The 23,112-nt window shown below is 45.6% G+C and overlaps 1 protein-coding gene across 1 annotated transcript in view; it reads right to left on the bottom strand.

The window, feature by feature from the left end:
- TBL3 (transducin beta like 3) overlaps positions 1-23,112 on the bottom strand; it is a 57,035-nt gene extending 33,923 nt beyond the window's left edge. The window contains exons 1-10 of the mRNA XM_068246714.1: positions 22,995-23,112; positions 18,360-18,411; positions 18,164-18,259; positions 13,664-13,711; positions 13,014-13,155; positions 10,597-10,681; positions 7,932-8,102; positions 5,113-5,188; positions 4,475-4,571; positions 3,637-3,845 (exon numbers count right to left, since the gene is read on the bottom strand). Of these exons, the coding sequence (XP_068102815.1) occupies positions 3,637-3,845; positions 4,475-4,571; positions 5,113-5,188; positions 7,932-8,102; positions 10,597-10,681; positions 13,014-13,155; positions 13,664-13,711; positions 18,164-18,259; positions 18,360-18,411; positions 22,995-23,026 (1,008 nt within the window). The 5' untranslated portion in view covers positions 23,027-23,112. The remainder of the gene's footprint in view (positions 1-3,636; positions 3,846-4,474; positions 4,572-5,112; positions 5,189-7,931; positions 8,103-10,596; positions 10,682-13,013; positions 13,156-13,663; positions 13,712-18,163; positions 18,260-18,359; positions 18,412-22,994) is intronic.

The following is a 23,112-nucleotide window of genomic DNA, read 5'->3' as shown; positions in this document are numbered from 1 at the left end:
CCCTAACTGCACTAAGGGGCCCAAAGTCCAATGAGTACCTTTAGGATTTCACAGGTCATTTTTGTTTCAAGACTACTCCTCACGGTTTAGGGCCCCTAAAATGCCAGGGCAGTATAGGAACCCCACTAATGACCCCATTTTAGAAAGAAGACACCCCAAGGTATTCCGTTAGGAGTATGGTGAGTTCATAGAAGTTTTTATTTTTTTGTCACAAGTTAGCGGAAATTGATTTTAATTGTTTTTTTCACAAAGTGTCATTTTCCGCTAACTTGTGACAAAAAATAAAATCTTCTATGAACTCACCATACTCCGTACGGAATACCTTTGGGTGTCTTCTTTCTAGAATGGGGTCATTTGTGGGGTTCCTATACTGCCCTGGCATTTTAGGGGCCCTAAACCGTGAGGAGTAGTCTTGAAACCAAATGTCGCAAAATGACCTGTGAAATCCTAAAGGTACTCATTGGACTTTGGGCCCCTTAGCGTACTTAGGGTGTAAAAAAGTGCCACACATGTGGTACCGCCGTACTCAGGAGAAGTAGTATAATGCGTTTTGGGGTGTATTTTTACACATACCCATGCTAAGTGGGAGAAATATCTCTGTAAATGACAATTGTTTGATTTTTTTACACACAATTGTCCATTTACATAGAAATGTCTCCCACCCAGCATGGGTATGTGTAAAAATACACCCCAAAACACATTATACTACTTTTCCTGAGTACGGCGGTACCACATGTGTGACACTTTTTTGCAGCCTAGGTGCGCTAAGGGGCCCAACGTCCTATTCACAGGTCATTTTGAGGCATTTGTTTTCTAGACTACTCCTCGCGGTTTAGGGCCCCTAAAATGCCAGGGCAGTATAGGAACCCCACAAGTGACCCCATTTTAGAAAGAAGACACCCCAAGGTATTCCGTTAGGTGTATGGCGAGTTCATAGAAGATTTTATTTTTTGTCACAAGTTAGTGAAAAATGACACTTTGTGAAAAAAAACCAATAAAAATCAATTTCCGCTAACTTTTGACAAAAAATAAAATCTTCTATGAACTCGTCATACACCTAACAGAATACCTTGGGGTGTCTTTTTTTCTAAAATGGGGTCACTTGTGGGGTTCCTATACCACCCTAGCATTTTACGGGCCCAAAACCGTGAGTAGTCTGGAAACCAAATGTCTCAAAATGACTGTTCAGGGGTATAAGCATCTGCAAATTTTGATGACAGGTGGTCTATGAGGGGGCGAATTTTGTGGAACCGGTCATAAGCAGGGTGGCCTTTTAGATGACAGGTTGTATTGGGCCTGATCTGATGGATAGGAGTGCTAGGGGGGTGACAGGAGGTGATTGATGGGTGTCTCAGGGGGTGGTTAGAGGGGAAAATAGATGCAATCAATGCACTGGGGAGGTGATCGGAAGGGGGTCTGAGGGTTTGGCCGAGTGATCAGGAGCCCACACGGGGCAAATTAGGGCCTGATCTGATGGGTAGGTGTGCTAGGGGGTGACAGGAGGTGATTGATGGGTGTCTCAAGGTGTTATTAGAGGGGGGAATAGATGCAAGCAATGCACTGGCGAGGTGATCAGGGCTGGGGTCTGAGGGCATTCTGAGGGTGTGGGCGGGTGATTGAGTGCCCTAGGGGCAGATAGGGGTCTAATCTGATAGGTAGCAGTGACAGGGGGTGATTGATGGGTAATTAGTTGGTGTTTAGGGTAGAGAACAGATGTAAACACTGCACTTGGGAGGTGATCGGACGTCGGATCTGCGGGCGATCTATTGGTGTGGGTGGGTGATCAGATTGCCCGCAATGGGCAGGTTAGGGGCTGATTGATGGGTGGCAGTGACAGCGGGTGATTGATGGGTGGCAGTGACAGGGGGTGATTGATGGGTGGCAGTGACAGGGGGTGATTGATGGGTGATTGACAGGTAATCAGTGGGTTATTACAGGGGAGAACGGATGTAAATATTGCACTGGCGAATTGATAAGGGGGGGGGGGTCTGAGGGCAATCTGTGCGTGTAGGCGGGTGATTGGGTGCCCGCAAGGGGCAGATTAGGGTCTGATCTGATGGGTAACAGTGACAGGTGGTGATAGGGGGTGATTGATGGGTGATTGATGGGTAATTAGTGGGTGTTTAGAGGAGAGAATAGATGTAAACGCTGCGCTTGGGTGGTGATCTGATGTCGGATCTGCGGGCGATCTATTGGTGTGGGTGGGTGATCAGATTGCCCGCAAGGGGCAGGTTAGGGGCTGATTGATAGGTGGCAGTGACAGGGGGTGATTGATGGGTGATAGGTGATTGGCAGGTGATTGACAGGTGATCAGTGGGTTATTACAGGGAAGAACAGATGTAATTAATGCACTAGTGAATTGATAAGGGGGGGGGGTCTGAGGGCAATCTGAGCGTGTGGGCGGGTGATTGGGTGCCCGCAAGGGGCAGATTAGGGTCTGATCTGATAGGTAAAAGTGACAGGTGGTGATAGGGGGTGATTGATGGGTGATTGATGGGTAATTAGTGGGTGTTTAGAGGAGAGAATAGATGTAAACAATGGATTTGGGAGGTGATCTGATGTCGGATCTGCGGGCAATCTATTGGTGTGGGGGGGTGATCAGATTGCCCGCAAGGGGGAGGTTAGGGGCTGATTGATGGGTGGCAGTGACAGGGGGTGATTGGCGGGTGATTGACGGGAGATTGACAGGTGATTGACAGGTGATCAGGGGGGATAGATGCATACAGTACATGGGGGGGGGGGGTCTGAGGGGGGGGGGGGGCTGGGGATAATCTGAGGGGTGGGGGGGTGATCAGGAGAGAGCAGGGGGCAGGGGGGGGATAAAAAAAAAATAGCGTTGACAGATAGTGACAGGGAGTGATTGATGGGTGATTAGGGGGGTGATTGGGTGCAAACAGGGGTCTGGGGGGTGGGCAGGGGGGGGTCTGAGGGGTGCTGTGGGCGATCTGGGGCAGGGGGGGGAGAAATCAGTGTGCTTGGGTGCAGACTAGGGTGGCTGCAGCCTGCCCTGGTGGTCCCTCGGACACTGGGACCACCAGGGCAGGAGGCAGCCTGTATAATACACTTTGTAAACATTACAAAGTGTATTATACACTTTGTATGCGGCGATCGCGGGGTTAACATCCCGCCGGCGCTTCCGTATAGCCGGCGGGATGTTGCGGCGGGCGAGCGGTGACAGGCGCCGGCGGAGGATCGCGTCACGGATGACGCGATCGCTCCGCCCATGCCCTTAAATGGACCGCCGCCTTTGGGCATGAGCTGGTCCTTCAGGGCTCCACTTCCCGGCCGCCTCTGTGCGTTAGGCGGTCGGGAAGTGGTTAAACACCAGTTCCCTGGCATCCTGGTGATCATTCATACATCAGTAGTGTCTGAATCACACGCCTGAATCAGGCATGTGACAAATGCAGTCAAATATCTGATCTGCATGCTTGTTCAGGGTCTATGACTAAAAGGATTAGAGGCAGAGGATCAGCAGGACAACCAGTTTAAAAATAAATAAATATGGCAGCCTCCATATCACTCTCACTTCAGTTTACAAATAAACATACATGTCAAAATTGATGCCTGGAAACAGGATTTGAATGTTGTAAGAATAGAATTGTTTTGATTGAATTGCATACAATTCCCTGGCTGTACCTGTTTCTCCAGCTGCAGGTCCTGCAGATCATATATAAGGATGTTGTGTTCAGCTGTGACAGTAAGGATCTTCCTCTGATTGGCCAGGAGCAGGCAGTGGGTCAGGCTGTGCTCATCTGCCTCTTCCTCTGATGTCAACTTGCTGGTGTGCGGTAAGCTCTGACTGTAGACACAACTGGAGGTGGCAGCATTCCACACCCGCAAAATACCTGTTATAATAGCACAGAAAAGGTGAACCACGGCTGTCAGCGTAAGCCTGTATACTCATAGTGCCAGCAGTTTCACCATGCAATCTACCTGGTATAAATTGGTAACCTGCACCAGTCCCCTTTTCATCAAGCAAATTTAATTCTCCTGACAAATTGTGTGTAGCTGAACCAGGGCTGTGGAGTCGGTACAAAAATCATCCAACTCAGACTTAGTTTATGAAATCACGACTCCGACTCCAGGTACCCCAAATTGCTCCAACTCCTCGACTGGTTAGTCTAATACTTACCAGGGCTGTGGATTTGGTACAAAAATCATCCCACGACTCAGTTTACTGAAACTACCGACTCCGACTTCAAGGTACCCAAAATTGCTCCGACTCCACAGCCCTGAGTTAAACAGTAGGGGTGATCAATGATATGCAAATACTTATGCGTTTTTGCAAATTTATATGCAAATACATGCAGCTTGAAAATAGATCAAGTCCCACCCAGGTTTAAATTGATTGGTCCATTTTCAAGCTGGATATATTTGCATAAAAGTTTGCATAAACTCAAATATTTGCATCTCATTGATCATCCCTACTGAACAGTGACAAGTTTCACAAATCTAAACTGTCCCAGGAGCTCACCTTTACTGCCAGCCGTAATTAAGAGCAGCGATGTGTCATCATCTTCTCTGCTAATCACACCAGAGGATTCTGGGAGAAGCAACACCACCTCCACACTCTAATAACAAAAACACAAATATAGTTTGTTGCCTTGGGTAAGAATACATTTAAACCAAAACGGAAGCAGAAAAAAAAAACCGATTTAGTACAGATAATGAAAAGAACGTTAATAGTAAAGAAAAGTCATTTTTATTTCCAGTTATACACCAGTAGCTACTTTTTTTTATAACATTGCATCATTCTGTCATATTTGCAATTTTAAAACCATACAGGCCGAAATTTTGACCGTTTAAACTTCCCTGCAGTATAACCTATCTCTCAAAAGGTTCCCTTTGCTGATCAACTATTTGCAACTGGCACTGTTATTGGCCTGAGGAAGCGAGCTTAGACCCGTGAAACGCGTTGCCTGTGCTAAATAAATATCTCTGATATATACAAAGATTTCTTCATTGAGGTAAGTCACCTCGTTTTTTTTCCGATTTTAATTTGTTTTTAATCCAATTTTATTCCCACTAGGGCGCCTCTTTACCCAAATTGTGCTGTTTCAGCAGCGGCTGCCAGGACACCCCAGTATTCACACTCACACAAGACTTTCTCACCTCATAGACGGCCACTGTCCTTTTAGAAGTATTTGTCTCCAAATCCCACACAGAGCAAATCTTGTCTCTCCCTGAGCTGGAAAACCCAGAACAAAACATGGTTAGTTTGCAATCTAAAAAGCAATTTAAACTCACTACAAGTTATATATAGTTTTGTATTAGCAGGAATACTTATTTTTAGGAATAATACAAAGCTTCCCATAATCAAGGGAAAAACAGTATTGAAAGATATGTTGCAACACCTGTTTTACACATGAGATGTGTGCTTGCGTTGCGATGTCCCGCCCTCGACGCACTGAACAAAATGACAAACATATGACCCTGTGGCCGAGTGCACAGACAGGGTCATATGCATAGCACCGCCCCCCATGCCCCTCACTCAGTGACGTATATTCCCATCCTGTGCATGCTCGCGCATCGCTGATATTTTTTAAATTCCTGCTTGGCCCACTGACTCACATTACTTCCACCGCTGCTGCGTCACTGTGGAAGTTGGCCGGTAACGCGCTGCTGAATTTGTGGCGGCTTGATGGTGGATCGGGCACAAGCGGCTCAACGCAATGCGACAAGTGTCTGAATTACACCAGAAACAACCATGCAGCTAATCTGTCAGATCTGACAATGTAAGAAACACCTGATCTGTTGCATGCTTGTTCAGGGTTTATGGCTGAAAATATTAGAGGCAGAGGACCAGCAGGGCTGCCAGGCAACTGGTATTGCTTAAAAGGAAATAAACATGGCAACCTCCATATCCCTCTCACTTCAGTTGTCTTTTAAACAACGCATAATGCCTGTCTGCCCTGCTGATCCTCTCTCTCTCTAATACTTTTAGCTACAGACCCAGAACAAGCATGCAGATCAAATTCTCTGACTGAAGTCCGACTTGATTAGTGCCATGCTTATTTCAGGTCTGCGATTCAGATTCTGCTGCAGCCATAGATCAGCAGGAATGGTGGGCAACTTGTATAATTTAAAAGTAAACAAATATGGCCGCCTCCATATCCCTCGCTGTTCAGGTGTCCTTTAAAGTGAATGGGAATAGTTATAAAAAAAATTTAAAAAAATAAGCCAGATACTTACCTAAGGAGAGGGAAGGCTTTGGGGCCTATAGAACCCTCCTACTCCTCTCTCGGTCTCCGTTTCTGCGATGGCTCCCCGGTAGCAGTATTCGACCAATTTGGTCAAATACTGTTCTCTCTCTCCCTGCCACAAAGGATAGTGCCAGAGTGCTCCCGAAGACGGGCCGCTCCATACTGTGCACACGAGAGCACCCTCTTTCACGCATGCGCAGTATGGAACCGCCTGGACTCTGCTCCCAAAGACTTTCGAAGTGCCCCGCAGCGGGGTATTAAAACAGAGGAGCTGCCTCTGCAATGAGGGTACCGGGAGAGGAGAAGGAAGGCTCTATAGGACCCAGAGCCTTTCCTCTCCTTAAGTATCTGGCTTTTTATTTTTTTATATATATAACAATTCCTAATTGCTTAAAATAACTAGGGAGGAACTTTTTGCTTAAATTGTACTTCAGACTGACGAGCTAAGGTTAAAACACTGATACTTGCCTAAGAAAAGGCTTCCCATGACCACCTTGCCCCTACTGCCACTGTCCGGGAGCCTCCTGAAGATCGTGACTGAACTCCTCTTTATGCGCGGTGGGCCTGCACAGTAGCATGAAGCAGCTAGTGCATAAGCGGTTTACTGAACAGGCACGGCCGTACAAGCACAAGAGTAGTATGGCCGTGCTCATGCATGAAGAGAAGCGTGGGCACGACCAGAAATCCGAATGCTCTTATCAGATTTCTTTTGAGGGTCTGCTAGTGTCAACAGTGTCCTGGAAAATGGTGAGGGAAGCGATCCAGACCAGAGGCGTCCCTCTTCTTATGCAACTGTGTTTTATTATACTCCTTGCTGTGCCTCCGGTAAACTTTTACAGTGAATTTGAAATACATTTATGAGACATTGAAAGCGTACAAAGGCATTCCCGATCTTCTTACTGGTGGGCTCTGCAGCCCCCAGCACAGATCAGGTTGCAGGCAGAGCATGTTGCGGGGGGGGGGGGGCGCTGATTGGCCGGGGATTGCCGATCTGCCTTACGGCGCTGCTGTAGCAGCAGCGCCGTTCAATGAAAACAAAGGAGACAAACGTCTCCTGCATTTACATTTAGTCTGCGAGCCACGATCAGCGGCTCGCAGGCTATTCACGGAGACCCGCTCCGTGATCTAACAGGAAACGGTCGCTCGCGCGAGCGGGCTTTCCTGATTAATTAGGGCGGTACCTGGCGACGCAGATGTGCGTCGCTGGTCCTCCAGCTACCACTTTGCCGCCGCACGGTATGAGTGTGCGGTCGGCAAGTGGTTAACATGTACCCGGCACCAGGCGATGCCCGCCGGTGCTGGATACCAGGGACTTTGCTGTATCTAACTTTTTTTTTCCACTTCAGATTTTCTTTGAAGCAAACCTGAAGTGAGAAAATTCACGTCAGGTTTGATACTTACCTGAGCAGAGGGAAAGACTCTGGATAGCATAAAGCCTTCCTGTACCTCCACCTGGCACATTATTCCAGCGCTGTCTGCCAAGAAAGCGGCTTGGTAGCTCTTCATAACTACCCATGTCCCCAGTTATGAGGATGGGTCATCACTACAAATGTCTTTAGATTAACTCTATAAGAATTTATGAAATCAATTTTTAATGGCTAATAAAGGACCAATCAATAGTCCCCTTCTACTGGCGCTAGCGCTCTGAAATTCTGAAAGGTGATTGGTTTGCTTCAATGGCTATGGTGGTCTTATCATCCACTCTCAGTAATGTCAGAGGTACGTTACCTGATCATGGTGTTTCCATCAGGAGAGAAGCAGAGGGAGGTGACAGCGCTGTAGTGGGCCTCCAGTATAGACAGGCACTTGCTGGACTTCAGGTCCCAGATGCGGATCTTATAATCCATGGAAGAGGAGAAGAGCTGTAGGCGGGAGATGTCAGGATGGAACTGCACCAAGCTGCAGAGAGAACAGGAAGAGTTAGACGCCAAATCCATTCATTACACTACTGGACAGCTGCAACAAATGTAGTTCTACCACTGCAAAAAATGAGGGGAAAAATAGGTTTTCCATTTTTTAGCATGTTTACAACACAGACTTAATGCGGATCCGAGATGAAAAACTAACTAAAGCAAGTAACTTTTCCATATATCTTATCTAAAAAGTTTAGATAGTTTCCACAACAAATCTAGCTGCGAACAGCTTCAACGGTTTATGATTATTTCGTCCTGTGATACAACGAGGGCACCCATATTCTGTTTGTCACATTGTCACAGGCTGAGGGCTGGAGATGCTATCAGCTTGCCTGTGTGTAAATTCACTCCTCTCCTCCTCCCCTCTGCAATCTCTGGCTAGTAACCTCCTCCTCCTCTTGGCCAGACTGAGCTCCTATAAGCCCTTGCTACACGAGTCTGAGAGTGCCTAGGCGCTGAAGGAACTGTGGGCGAGGCTTGTTTAGTTTATAGGGAATTAGAGTGTTAAAACAAAATAAAATATTTGGCTTGAGGAATGCCCAATATTATCCTTTCATATACTGTAGTTTATTGGGCCTATAAACTATATGAAAGGAACACAATTATGCAATGAGTAAAAGTTTATCTCGGATCCTGAACCTGAAGCAAAAATAAACTTATGAGTTAATGAATTGTATGTGTAGTACAGCTAAGAAATAGAACATAAATAGCAAAGAAGAGAGTCTAATGTTTCCAGTACAAGAAGATTTAATAAAACTTCAGTTTTTCTTTGAGCTATTTGAGCCAACTGGGTTAATGAAGCATTCCATAAAGTAAGACAGGCGCTCAGCGTTGATGATACTGGCAGATGCTGATTACTCCTATCTATTATTGCCTGATGAAGCGGGTTTGTATCCAATCCAATCAAATTGTTTTGACTGAAAATCTACAGTTGTATGTTCTGCTTGGAGGAGGTTAGTCCATCACTACCTCCTATTACCAAAATGGGTTTTTAAGTTCTTTTAGTAGTTTTTCTGTTGGTGCCTCTGTTATCCGATTATGTACATCAAGTCCACCCATGGTGGAGGGTTGTACCCTTCCTTCCTCCTACTACAGAGAGCGACTTTTTATTCCTGAGTGGGGTCAGGACAATCTCCCCACCTGCCTTGACAGTGGTTGCCTGGATGGTAACCCTGGTTTGTGAGTATTAAATATTATTACTCTTCCAATTATACATTACCAGTACATACTACACTATACTGGGCTCTTGGTGTTCTCTCTTTTTCTCATTCCATAAAGTAATATTGGATTGGGTGATCAACAGGAATAGAATGTGTAATTTTGGCAGGCTAACTAGCCCATTTAAAGGGTTCTGGATATAAGCGGAAAACAGATTATTTGGAGTATGGCTGGGAAGAGCTCTCTCTAAAGACAAAAGCTCTGCCTGACAGAAGCTTCTTTAAAAGCGGACCTGAACTCAGAACTTCCTCTCTGCTCTAAATGATAAGCAACAGCATAATGACCTTTAAAGATAAAAATGTCTTTGTTACAGCTGATACAACTCCGGCAATAAATTTGAAGTCTACTTCCTGCTTTTATGGAAGCAGACATAGGGTTAACATCCTGTGCTTACAAATTAGCTGCTCTGCTGAGGCAGCCAGATGACACAGCAGATAGATCAAATTACAGTTGTTGTTAGTCACAGGGGAGAAGGAAGAAAAGCTAAACTCTTTAAATACATACAGGGTGCATTTCTCTATTTTTTCCTTCTGTCCTGTGGAAAATATCAGGACCACTTTATAGCAGACCTGAACTCAGAACTTCCCATCTGCTCTAAAAGATATGCAACAGCATAATAAACTCAAGAAAAACATTTCTTTATTACAGTGGCTATAAATCCTGTGATAAATCTGCAGTGTGTCTACTTCCTGCTTTCATGGAAGCAGACATATTGTTGAGATCCTGTGTTTTCAAATTAGCTGCTCTGCCTCGGCAGAGGAGATTCCTGAGCAGACACAGCTGAGATCAAATTACAGTGACAAAGGAGGAGGAATTAGACAGATTAACCTCTAAATACACACAGGGTGCATTTCTATATGTTTTACTTCTGTTCTTTGCAAGAGTTCAGTTCCTCTTTAAAGAGAACCTAAACTGAGAAGGATATGGATTTTTCCTTTTAAAATAATACCAGTTGCCTGACTCCCCTGCTGATCCTGTGTCTCTAATACGTTTAGCCACAGCCCCTCAACAAACATGCAGATCAGGTGCTCTGACTGAAGTCAGACTGGATTAGCTGCTTGCTTGTTTCAAATGTGTGATTCAGCCACTATTGCAGCCAAAGAGATCAGCAGGACTGACAAGCAACTGGTATTGTTTAAAAGGAAACGTCCATATCCCTCTCAGTTAAGTTACCCTTTAACTTTGTGTAAACATGTGACAGGTGTACTTTTAAAGGTATTTCCATTTAAATTGTGTTATTTCACAATGACAAGACAACATACTGGACGACTCCGGATGAGCCCTTGAGGTTGTGGGTGCAGTATTGTTTCAGTACATCCCAGATCTTGATGGTGCTGTCACAGCCTCCTGTTGGTACAAACACACAATATACAAATGAATGTCATAAGCCAAAGTCTACGAGCTATAATCAGTTACATTACAGGGAACATAAATGAGAGACATTTTAGAGGAACCCCAAAATACAGAGGGCCTGGTTTACTAAGGTTACAGAAGAGTGGGGATCCTGTATGATTCTGCAATTCCAGGCTGGGTCATACCACACCATAGTCAGGATTGCTACAATATGAGCGACATAACAGCTGTGCAATTGTAGCAGTGTAGCAGTGTGCAAGCACCTAATTTAAATTTAACTCTTTCAGGCAGAGAAAGAAAAAAAAAGGAACACAGCATAGTTATTTGTGTGCTAGGTACTGTACATACCCATATCTATCTCATCATGTCACGTCACCTCGGGTATCCTTCAAATATCAGGTATGTAAGTGGCTGACTCAGTCCTGACTCAGACAGGAAGTGACTACAGTGTGACCCTAACTGATAAGAAATTCAAACTATATAACACTTTCCTAGCAGAAAATGGCTTCTGAGAGTAGGAAAGAGATAAAAAGGTCAATAGTTCATAGATTTAAGGCTTTGGTACAGTTCAAAGAATGTGTCAATGAGCAAAAACAATAAAAAACTGTAAAAAGTAGATTTCAACATCAAATAAAACTGGAATATCTTAAAAAGTCATTTTTAGGAGAAGGAAGATAGATGCGTTTATTTCATTAGGTTATTTTTGCCTCTGGTGTGCTTTAACCTGCTGAGCGGTCTGGACGAGCTCAGCTCGTCCAACACCGCCAGAGGCTGCCGCTCAGGCCCTGCTGGGCCGATTTGCACCAAATAAAAAGCAGCACACGCAGCCGGCACTTTGCCAGCCGCGTGTGCTGCCTGATCGCCGCTGCAGCGCGGCGATCCGCCGCGTGCAGCGGCGAAAGAGGGTCCCCCCAGCCGCCCGAGCCCAGCGTAGCCGGAACAAACAGTTCCGGCCAGCGCTAAGGGCTGGATCGGAGGCGGCTGACGTCAAGACGTCGGCTGACGTCCATGACGTCACTCCGCTCGTCGCCATGGCGACGAGGGAAGCGAAACACGGAGGGCCGCTCATTGCGGCCTTCCGTGTTATCTCTTGCCGCCGGAGGCGATCGGAAGATCGCCTCCGGAGCGCCCTCTAGTGGGCTTTCATGCAGCCAACTTTCAGTTGGCTGCATGAAATAGTTTTTTTTTTATTTAAAAAAAACCCTCCCGCAGCCACCCTGGCGATTTAATCAGAACGCCAGGGTGGTTAAAGTGATCCAGAGCCAAAGCTCGGAATCAAAATGAGAAACTTACCTAAAGAGAGGCAAGCCTCAGAATCCTATTGAGGCTTTCCTTGTTATTCTGATATCCCCCGTCAGAGCGCAGCTGCCCTCCAGATCGGGGCCGCGCTCCTCCTCTGTTACGAGCTGTGCAGTAGCCACGTGAGCACCGCTGCGCAGAGCTGCTCGAAAAAGGAGGGCTCCGGCTTACTGCACATGCGCAGCCACGCTACAGGAAGAGGATTGCGGCCCCGATATGACTAGCAAGAATGCCTTGGGGAGACATTAGAATGCGAAAGCAGACATCAGAACACCAAGGGAAGCCTCAATAGGTTCCTGAGGCTTCCCTCTCTTTAGGTATCTCCCCCTTTCCTTTTTTAATCAATCCATCTCAGTGCTAAGTTTCCATCCCTTCTGCCACAGCTTGCTGTCCCCACCCACAGCACACATCACTGTAAACTCTTCAAAAGGAGGGTGAATTCAATTATTTTCTGGTCATAGTGTCTTAGTCTTATCCAAAATACAAAGCTAGTTACCAAAAAAAAAAAAAAACTTCCCTCAATCCCGCTGGCACTGCACAGTTCCTGTACTTAGGCAAAGTTACCCAGACCAGGTAAGAAGACATAAGGGAAACTATTTTAGAAAAAAATATATATATATTTTTGGGGCGCTAACTATTTTCTGACAATTTTTTTATTTATGGATGTTACATCCACCTTTAACGTAGTACAGGTTACAAACATACAACACAGACAGTTCTTCTTTCAGCTGCTCTCTCACATGAGACAGAACAGCAGTCATCTGTAAGCTGTATACAGCTATTTGTATTTACATTTTTTTTTTTAAATAAATTGAATATTTCAGAGATTTTTAAAGCCGTGTCCTGCTCATCCTGCAAAAGACAAACAGCAAACAGACCACATTTCAGATAAAAAAAAAAAAAAAAGAACAAACATGATGGGCAAGAGTTGATTTCACACTTGTATATTATCCTGCCATTATGCCACCTTTCTGCAGCGTTATAAATTGACAGAGCAGCTGCAATCTTTTTCTAATGCTGGACTTACCTGTAACCAGCAAAGTAGATGTGGGGTCAAAGGTCATGCTGGCCACTGGAGCGGTATGAATGGCTTTCCACGTGCGGGAACAGGTACCATCCTGCCAACACCACTGCTTTAGCAGCAAAGCGCGGCTACCTGTTACCAGGATCTGTGGAAGACACAACCAGGCTATCAGTCCAGTAAAGTCTTAAACGGAACCTTAACTCTAAAATAAATAAATAAATGAGTTTTACTTACCTGGGGCATCTACCAGCCCCCTGCAGCCATCCTGTGCCCTCGTAGTCACTCATGGTTCCTCTGGTCTCCCACTGCCAGCTAGTTTTGTTTTTGCTGACTGGGAGTTGGCCAGCCGCCATGCGTACATTTTTACGCATTCCTGCTGGTGCAGGAAGCCATCAACAAGTGAATTTTTACATGTTACGGTTGTAACAGATTTTGGGTATTTAAAGCAAAATCTATTGGAAATTGAATCTTAAACTATTTGGACATCTACACTATGCAATTTCTTATAAGATCTAATAGATCTGGATCTGCTGGAAAATTGTACAGTGTAGATGAGGCTTTAAAGAGAAACCATAACCAAGGATTGAACTTCATCCCAATCAGTAACGAGAGAGAGAGAGCGAGAGGTTTAAAGAAAGTAGAATTACACTCACCTCATCATCAGGGCTAAGAACAAAGCATGTGATGTCTTCCTGGTCATCCTGAGAAAAAGATACAGTTGGTTATTATTTCCAGTAAACTAGGATTATTCAAGTACAAGTTAAATTTTGTCTGGGCTCCTGCACCCCCAGCGGCATACTTTACCTGTGGTCAGCAGAGTTAGTGACAAGTCCTTTTCACCGCTCTCTTCAGTTGCGCTGTACAGTGTAACTCCTTGTGGTGCCTGATGCACATCACATGACACAGAGAGACGAGAGCCGTAAGGAGTTACATTGTAAGGTGCGGATGTGGAGAAGTTAAGAGGACCTGTTGCTAGATCTCCTAACAATAAGTAATATATGACAATTCCGCTGCCACGCTATGCATCCGACCACAAAAATGAGCCCCCTTAGCCCCCCTGCGATAGCGGGGATCTTGGGGGCTATTGTTACACCACTACACTGAGCACTGGTAAGTGTTGTAATTGCCTGCACCTTATTTTGAGTGAGGGCACCGCCCTCACTCACGTTACACGATAACCTCTGCACCAATGTAGAGGTCTGAACATGGTCTCATAAGGCTTGGCATCTGCTGACTCCAGGCCCGGATTTACATCACAGGAGCCTATAGACTAGGGGGTCTCAAACTCGCGGCCCACGGGCCATTTGCGGCCCTCGATACAATATTTTGTGGCCCTGCTGGCAAAAGTAAAAGACACGGAAGCAAACTATTTTTGCTTATTTTACCTTATAGTTCGCTTCAGTGCTCCCAAGTAATCCGCCGCATCCCCGCCGCTAAACGAGGGCTGCAGAGCCCCCAAATCCCCCGGGCAAACATCCACGAATGCACTGAGGGGCAGAGCTTCCAGATGTAGCTCTGCCCCTCCTGACGTCAATCGCCGCACGGATCGCCGCCTCTCCCCGCCCCTCTCTGTGAAGGAAGAGTGGGAGGGGCGGGCAGAGGCGGCAATCCGCCGCGATTGACTTCAGGAGGGGCAGAGCTGAAGCTGAAAGCTCTGCCCCTTCCAGGAAATGCCGGCGGATTGCCCCCCGGGCGATTTGGGGGCTCTGCAGCCCTCGTTTTACGGCGGGGACACGTGAAATCCCTTATGCGGCCCAGCCTCAACCTGACTTTGACTCCTGCGGCCCCCAGGTAAATTGAGTTTGAGACCCCTGCTATAGACACAGATTTCCTGGCACCTTAGACTTCGCCCTCCATGAGCCTACAAACCCCCGCCTAACTGCACCACAAGTGTGCTGCCTGGCCCAGGTGTCACTTCACCTTTGCCCATCATAGCTACGACTGTCCCTTAATGCTGAGGTACCTCTAGCTACTTAATGTAAGTGGCTAGTGGTGCCCCCGACAAAGTAGATCTCATCAGAGGAATGCCGAGAGCTGGGCAATTAACCTCTAATTTACTCTCTGCTCAGGTCTCTGCATAGGGAAGGAGGCACCAGGGGAAGGGAGTTAGCCGCCTTTCCATCATCAGGGGCCTCTAGGCACGTGCCTACAGTGCCTTATTGTAAATCCAGCCCTGGCTGACTCGCTTGTCTAAAGATGCATCTACAGAAGACTAGCTGGGGAGCAGGACAGAATATTTTAAGGATCCTGGCAGCCTTGCATCTTGGTAAGTAAAGCTGACTAGAACACAGCTTTAGGGTTATTTCCATTTCATGGAGCCAGAGGCATCGCTACAAAACTTGAGGCTTCACGCTAGGCTTCATTGAGCAATAACATCAATCATCGGTTAAACTAGATATAGCAACATACTGTATATTCACATACAAAGCATTGTGTGCATGGAGGAGGTCACAGGCCTCGTGATCACAGAGTGAGAGGGATACTTAAAAAGGGAAGGTCCGAGGTAATTAAAAAAAAAATCCGGTGCATATGCCGGCCTCACCAGGTTGGCATCTCCTGAGCATACGCGAGAGCCGCTCGCGGTTCCACTGACGTGGTGTGGAGTGTACTGCGCAGGCACAGTAGTTCTGCACAGACCACTCCAGATGATATCACCACGACCGCGAGTGGCTTTTGCGCAGGCGCAGTAGATTCCTGTTGGCATCTGCACTGGAGGTGAACCTGCGGCTGGGATCGGAGCTGCGGTGAGGGCACAGTCTGGCTGCCGGGGGCTGGAGGAAAGCCCGGGTAAATAGATTTTTGGGTTTTAATCACCTTGCATCTCTCCTTTAAAGTATTGGTTAAAGGACAACCGAAGCAAGAGGGATATGGAGGCTGCCATATTTATTTCCTTTTAAGCAATACCAGTTTCTTGGCTATCCTGCTGATCCTCTGCCTCGAATGCTAGGTACACACAATGCAATTTTCTGACAGATTCACTGTCAGATTGATTATTTCGAACATGTCAAATCTGATTTCTGATCGATTTTTCATAAAAAAAAAAAAAAAAAAGGAAAAAAAAGAAGAAAAAAAAGCATGGTAAATTGAAAAAAAAAAATCGATCAGAAAATCAGATCGGGCATGTTGGAAATAATTGATCTGACAGTAAATCTGTCATCATGTGTTCCTAGCATTATACTTATAGCCATAGACCCTGAACAAGCATGCAGCAGATCAGATGTTTCTGACATTATTGTTGTATCTGGTGTGATTCAGACACTACTGCAGCCAAATAGATCAGCAGGGCTGCCAGGCAACTGGTATTGTTTAAAAGGAAATAAATATGGCAGGCCCCATATACCTCTAACTTCAGTTGTCCTTTAACGAAACAAAAATTGTTCCCGACCTACTCCTGGGCCACATAAAGGTCAAGTGACAGGCAGCCTATTGGGCTAATCAAAGTGCAGGGATTACGTCATAGAAAAGCCACTGAACCCGACAGGCCTCAGGGCAGGATTAAAGGAGTTATTTAAAAGGAGCGTGCGTAAGTTACCAGTGCACGCTACGCAGCAATACCGCTCATTGCATGCGTGCTGACATTTTAACCTGCGCTGCTAAATGAAGTAAGCCCAATGGCTATCGCAACAGCCATAGACAAGCCATTGTTCAAGATCATATTTAGGAGGAATCATTATTTTTCATTTCTATGATGCCAACGTTCATCACTTTACAAAGAACGTCACACATCACTAACCCTCACAGCGAAACATGGCCAGGACATCCTAACGTATCAACAAATACATAGAAAAAATCCTAGCATATATTAAAGGACATACTGGTTCTCTCTTGGTACTTAAAGGGACACTGTGGGGGGGGGGGGGGGGGTGTCAGGGGAAAAGGAGTTGAACTTACCCGGGGCTTCTAATGGTCCCCCGCAGACATCCTGTGCCAGTGCAGCCACTCACCGATGCTCCTGCCCCGCCTCCAGTTCACTTTTGGAATTTCAGACTTTAAAGTCTGAAAACCACTGCACCTGCTTTGCAGTGTCCTCGCTTCCCCTGATGTCACCAGGAGTGTACTGCGCAGGCACAGACCATACAGGGCTTGTGCTATACACTCCTGGTGCCATCAGCGGGAGTGAGGACACGGCAACGCAGGCGCAGTGGATTTCAGACTTTAAAGTCTGAAATTCCAGAAGTGAACCGGAGGCGGGGCTGGAGCACCGGCGAGTGGCTGCGCGGGAACAGGATGTCTGTGGGGGACCATTAGAAGCCCCTGGTAACTTCAACTCATTTTCCCCTGACCCTTCTACAGTGTCCCTTTAATGCCAAAAGAAATGCAAGTGTAATTTTACTGACCAGCAGAGTAAAACCAGGTACACACCATGCAATTTTCCATCAGATAGATGGGTCGATAGATCATTTCTGACAGATCCGATCAGATGTGACCTGTCAGGAAATTATCTATTCGACCCATCTATCCGACAGGAAATTGCATGGTGTGTACCAAGCTTTAGTATTGTGACTTATGTAGTACCTGATCCAAACTACATAATATAAAATAAGCACTGAGGGTTGTATATACTGGTGCGCTCCCCCAGTCTCTATGATTACAGACAGAAAACTTTGATTTTCAGAGAAAGTTGAACTTTGAAAGAGGAAAAGGCTGGCTTGTGACGTTACTTCGTCCCTTCCCTGCCCCCTGACCATCCCAATAAGTGCCTTCCAGGGCTGTGGAGTCGGAGAGTCAGAGCAATTTTGGGTACCTGGAGTTGGAGGTTTTCATAACCAGAGAAGCCAGATGATATTTGTACCGACTCCACAGCCCTGGTGCCTTCCCATGTAATCTGTGCACATCCACATTGGGCAGAAGAAGCATTGATCGTGAAGTTCTTCTGCAGTCTGTGCCATTTTGCCTTAAAAGGTGCTGGTTTTCATAGCAGAGCCACGGCCGAACAGGGAAAGGAGGGAGGAAAGAAGATGGCAAAAATAATCTGCAGAGGGTATTATGCTAATATGTTTATTTTTATGGTATTCATTTGGGTCAATTGTTCCTTAAACTTGTATCCAGTCCAAGGTCCTCACAGACGTTTTGTGGCATCATATAAACTACTAGTCTGACATCTGTGGCTGAGGCCAGAGCTCTCTTTTAATTTCAGAATTCATATACATTACCTGTTCTATGGAGCGCACAACTGTACCGGTCACAAGTTCTAAAATATTGACTTTATTCCCACAGGTACAAAACAGGTGGGTCCCATCTTTATTGACCTGCAGGAAAAAGGAAAAAAAAAAACATGTAGAAAACTCTCAGAGCAGCATGTAACTCTCCCAAGTCTCAGCTGATGGACAAAAGCATTCCTTCCATTACCTGAACTTTTCCACCTTTATAGAAAGCTTCAATTTTCCTCTCCACGGCATAACTGGAAAAGAGAAACATTACAGTTACCGAATACAGTACAGACAAATTACCTGTATATACTCGCATATAAGCAGACCCGTGTATAAGCCGAGGTACCCACTTTTCTGACAGAAAGCAGGAAAAAGTGATTGACCTGTGTATAAGCCCCCTCCCCAGTATAGCCCCCTCCACAGTAGCCAGATGTTCCCCCAGTACAAGTCAGCCCCCCTCTCCATAGCCAGATGTGCCCAAAGGATGATACAGCTGTGTCAGACAACACCAGATGGCTTCCTAGATATGAGAGACAGCGATTGCCACACAGGAAGAATCCCTGATCATTGCACCACTGACATGTTGCTTGCACGCTTCCGATTCACAAGCCAGGGGACACAGGTAGTCTTGAACAGCGCACTCTGCACACCATGTTGCAGGAATGGTGGCACAGACACAGCAGGGCGCAAGTTGATAAGAGCAGGATCACTAGTGCACGATCCTTACACTCCTCTGCCAGTTACAAAGCCTGCTCCACCATCAGTTCTGCTCCGCTGACTCGCATAAAAGCAGAGGGGGTAACTTTTCAGCAAATTTTTTGTGCTGAAAAATTAGGCTTATACGTGACTATATACAGTATATGACTGCACATTTTGCGTGATTGTAAGTTAACCACAATTCAAAATGTAGGCCCAGTTCAGATGACATTTAACCCTTTAGAAGCCAATTTACAGAATTGCAAGTGCTCCAGGCAAATTTATTTTAGCACATTTTTATTTATTTCTTATTTGTTACATCTCCTTGCTACTTATTAGTACTGCTGTAATGCGTATTTATGGCCACATGTCACTAGGGGGCAGTGTGAGACAATAGCAGATGACTTTCAGTTTCTATATATCCTCTGCTAGCAGAGAGACATCAAAGCATTCCAAGAATTTACAGCTCAACAAGTTCTACGGCTGAGGTCAAAAGCAGTGCACTTATCTCAAACAAGATTAATTCCTTTGAAGTTGCCAATAGGTTAAGGGAGTCACATTTGGAGGCAAATGCCCCAGGATCTTCGTCCCACAGCCTGCTGACAACAACATGGTTAGGGGGCTAGTGCTATAGAGTCCTAGGCTCAAATCCCACCAACCTGATTAACTGATCCAGAGATCTCCAAACACATCCATCAGCAATACAAAAAGTGACGAACCAAACCTGAATTTTTATTTAAACAAACAAAACTCAGAACAAGTTGTAACTTAACAGACAAGTCTTTACTTGCACTATGCAGCAGCCGTTTAGGCCATCACTGCTCAAGCGAGTGCTTAGAGGCAACTCCATGTGGTCTTAAAGTTCCTAACTGTGAACATTTGTTACTGCCATTGAGATTACTACTGGTATGTTGCCTTGAAAAAGAGACCCTGTGTGAGCTTGAAACATTGATTCATTGTTGCTTTTTTGGAAGCAATAAAGATTATTTTTCTAAGCAGGAGGTGTCTGCTTTACCTCGTGTATACAATCCCACAGAGGAACGATTGTAGTAAAAAAAGTACTGAAACCCCCCCCCCAAAAAACACGTATGGCTGCCCATGAGAGAAAAATGGCAGAACACAGCACATCATTGCTGGCTGCATAAGAATACGTGTAGCCTTAGACCAGTCATTAATGCAAGTTCGCTGGTCTAAAGGGAACCTAAACTGAGAAGGATTTGGATTTTTCCTTTTAAAATAATACCAGTTGCCTGACTCTACTGCTGATCCTGTGTCTCTAATACTTTTAGCCACAGCCCCTGAACAAGCATGCAGATCAGGTGCCCTGACTGAAGTCAAACCGGATTAGCTGCATGCTTGTTTCAGGTGTGCGATTCAGTCACTACTGCAGCCAAAGAGATCACCAGGACTGCCAGGCAACTGGTATTGATTAAAAGGAAACATCCATATGCCTCTCAGTTTAGGTTCCCTTTAATGAACAGGACACCAATTTAAAGATAATAATCACTTCCAAATAAAAACCGTATACACAAGCTAGATGATTTAGGAAGCACCTTTACCAAGAATCTATTATTTATAAAGTGGCCCCACCAATCCCCCACTAAATGTGTTGATGTGAAATCCAGACTGCCAAATTAATTAGTCCGAGTGCCAGCCAAGTCCATCGTTCTTCCTCCTTACCTCTATCGATCAATTTTGCCGCGGTCCCACCGCCCCTCTCCATAGCAACAGAACACATGGCTAGCCTGCAGGCTTGTTACGGTCTACTGAACTCAGCAACAAATTATTGCCTGATGAAATGAGTCCTGACCCTAATGCTGGGAATACACAGTTCGTTTTTGAGGCAGATAGATGGTTAGATAATTTCTGACATGTCCGGTCCCCCGTTCTGTCGTTTCGCCGCTCGATTTGTGATAGAAGTGAATGGAAAAAGATACGAAAAACGAGCAGAAGATAAGAGAATCAACTGTAGAATCGAGCAGCAAAGACGATCGAGAGGAGAATCGAGTGGCAGAAACGAACAGTGTATGCCCAACATTACAGGTGAAAATAATTGTGTTTGTGTACATTTTAGCCAACAGTCCAATGTCTGTACTGGTATTGCTCAACTTCTGTGCCCTTCTAATATGGAGATGATCAAATGGCAGAACATTTTTGTGACACAACAGAGATTCTCCTGCTTTCCCATTCTCTCATACCTCCATACATGCTCCAGGTCAAGTTTCTAGGATTGTCACAGGGCTTCCAGCTAAACAATCATGAATGGTGGTTTTTCATTGGCAGAGTGGCAAGACAGTGCTAAGTGTATGGGTATTTAGTGTAGGGATAGTAGTTTAGACTGAATGTTTAGAAGTTACAGTAGGGCCTATGGTAGGAGTATAGATAAGGGTAGGTATATAAAGGGTAAAGTTAGTATTATATTCTAGGTTGGAGGATTGTGACAGATTATTATTGATTTATAAAGCACCACAAATTACAGTGGTGAAGTGGTTAGCTTTCGCTGGGTCCCTGGTTCGAATCCCAGCCAGGGCACTATCTACATGGAGTTTGTATGTTCTCCCCGTGTCTGTGTGGGTTTCCTTCAGGCACTCCAGTTTCCTACCACATCCCAAAAACATACAGATAAGTTAATTAGTTTCCACCTAAATTGGACCTGGACCACGCTAATTACACTACATGATACATACATAGACATTAGATTGTGAGGGACAGTTAAAAGGGTTCTCTGGGATTGGGGGGGGGTGAAATTAAAAACGGGCTTGTACCGGCCCCCTGAAGCTGTAATGTCCCACGCCGCCCTCCAACGATCCGCCGTTTCCCTGCCGCCGGCCCCAGTCTAATGCGGCATCTCATACAACTGCAGCTGCGCGGCCATACGCGTGTTCGTTCCGGTGCGTCATCGGAAGCTTACTGCGCAAGCGCAGTACAAGAAAAATTTGTATTGCGCCTGCGCAGTAAGCTCCCGATGATGCGCATTATTCGTCTTATTCTTATCTTAGCTAATAACCTCTAACCCCATTCAGATGGTCTGTTTGAATTAAGGCATCTTAATGACATGTATTTATGCTTGAAAAAAATATCTGTTTTCCCTTTTGATGTTGCATGTATATAAGCTGTCTGTACCACCAGCCTGCAAACTAACAGGATATAAGCCCGACGAAGGCTGCAAGGTCGAAAGCTTGCTCATTTTTATTCATTTTTAGTTAGCCAATAAATGGTATCATGCGGATTTAAAGCTTCTTGATTATTCGTCTTGTTATACGAATAATTGCCCAGTGCTGGTGGCGAGGGAACGGGTGATCAGAGGACGGCACGGGACATGACAGCTACAGGGGGCTGACAGAAGCCCCAGGTTAAGTGTCAGATTTTATTTTCAAACCCCCCCCCCCCCCCCCCCCCCCAGAGAGAGTACATTTGAATTTGGCGCCGGTAGACTTGGGCGCAGGATCCAGCTGTTATATGGCTGGTCCTGTTTCTGCACAAGTCCGGGCCGAATTAATTACTATTCCCCCTCCAGGCTGCCATGGATAGTGGGGGAATGAAATAATTCGGCCGAATTATTATGATTTTTAAGCAACCTCGGCTCCGTCTTCTGACGGCGCCGATGTTACTCACTGAGCGCCGCTATAGACTGAATCCCTTTATAGTCTATGGCGGCGCTGGCTGCTCCCAAATCTAGCAGCGCTGAAAAGCACTGCTCCGCCCAGAGAACCCCTTTAAGTGACAAGACAATATACTCTGTACATAGCTGCAGATATAAATAATACTAAAAAATAATAATCAAGAAACAACAAGTAATTGCTAACAATTTATTAATAAATGGCCATATAATGCTATTTCTGTACTACACAAAAGTTTTTTGGATTTTTTTTTTTTAATTTTTTTTTTTACAAAAAGTTTTGCACAATCATGGGATGTACAAGGACAATCATGGGATGTACAAGGATTAAATGCAGGATGAGTACGCAAGCTTATAGATGTCTCCCATAGAGGAAACACAAAACCCAGCATAGGTGGTTTTCAGCTCCAGTCCACATTATGTGCTTTCCGCACAATGCTGGGAGTTGTAGTTCCACAAGCAATGGAGACCCTCTGTTGTTACGCAGCTCAGCGCGTCTCCTCATGCCTTTTTCCTTACTTGGTCTTAAACTGCACAGTGGGGGGCGCCATGGTCTCCTGCCCCGGTCTTCTCCCGGTTCCCCCTAATCTTCAAACATGCGAACAGCAACAACACATGTGTTCCCTTCAGCAGTCGG

This window comes from Hyperolius riggenbachi, chromosome 7 (genome assembly GCF_040937935.1).
Source record: "Hyperolius riggenbachi isolate aHypRig1 chromosome 7, aHypRig1.pri, whole genome shotgun sequence".
Taxonomy (NCBI): Eukaryota; Metazoa; Chordata; class Amphibia; order Anura; family Hyperoliidae; genus Hyperolius; species Hyperolius riggenbachi.
This window is presented reverse-complemented; position numbering and strand designations above follow the sequence as displayed.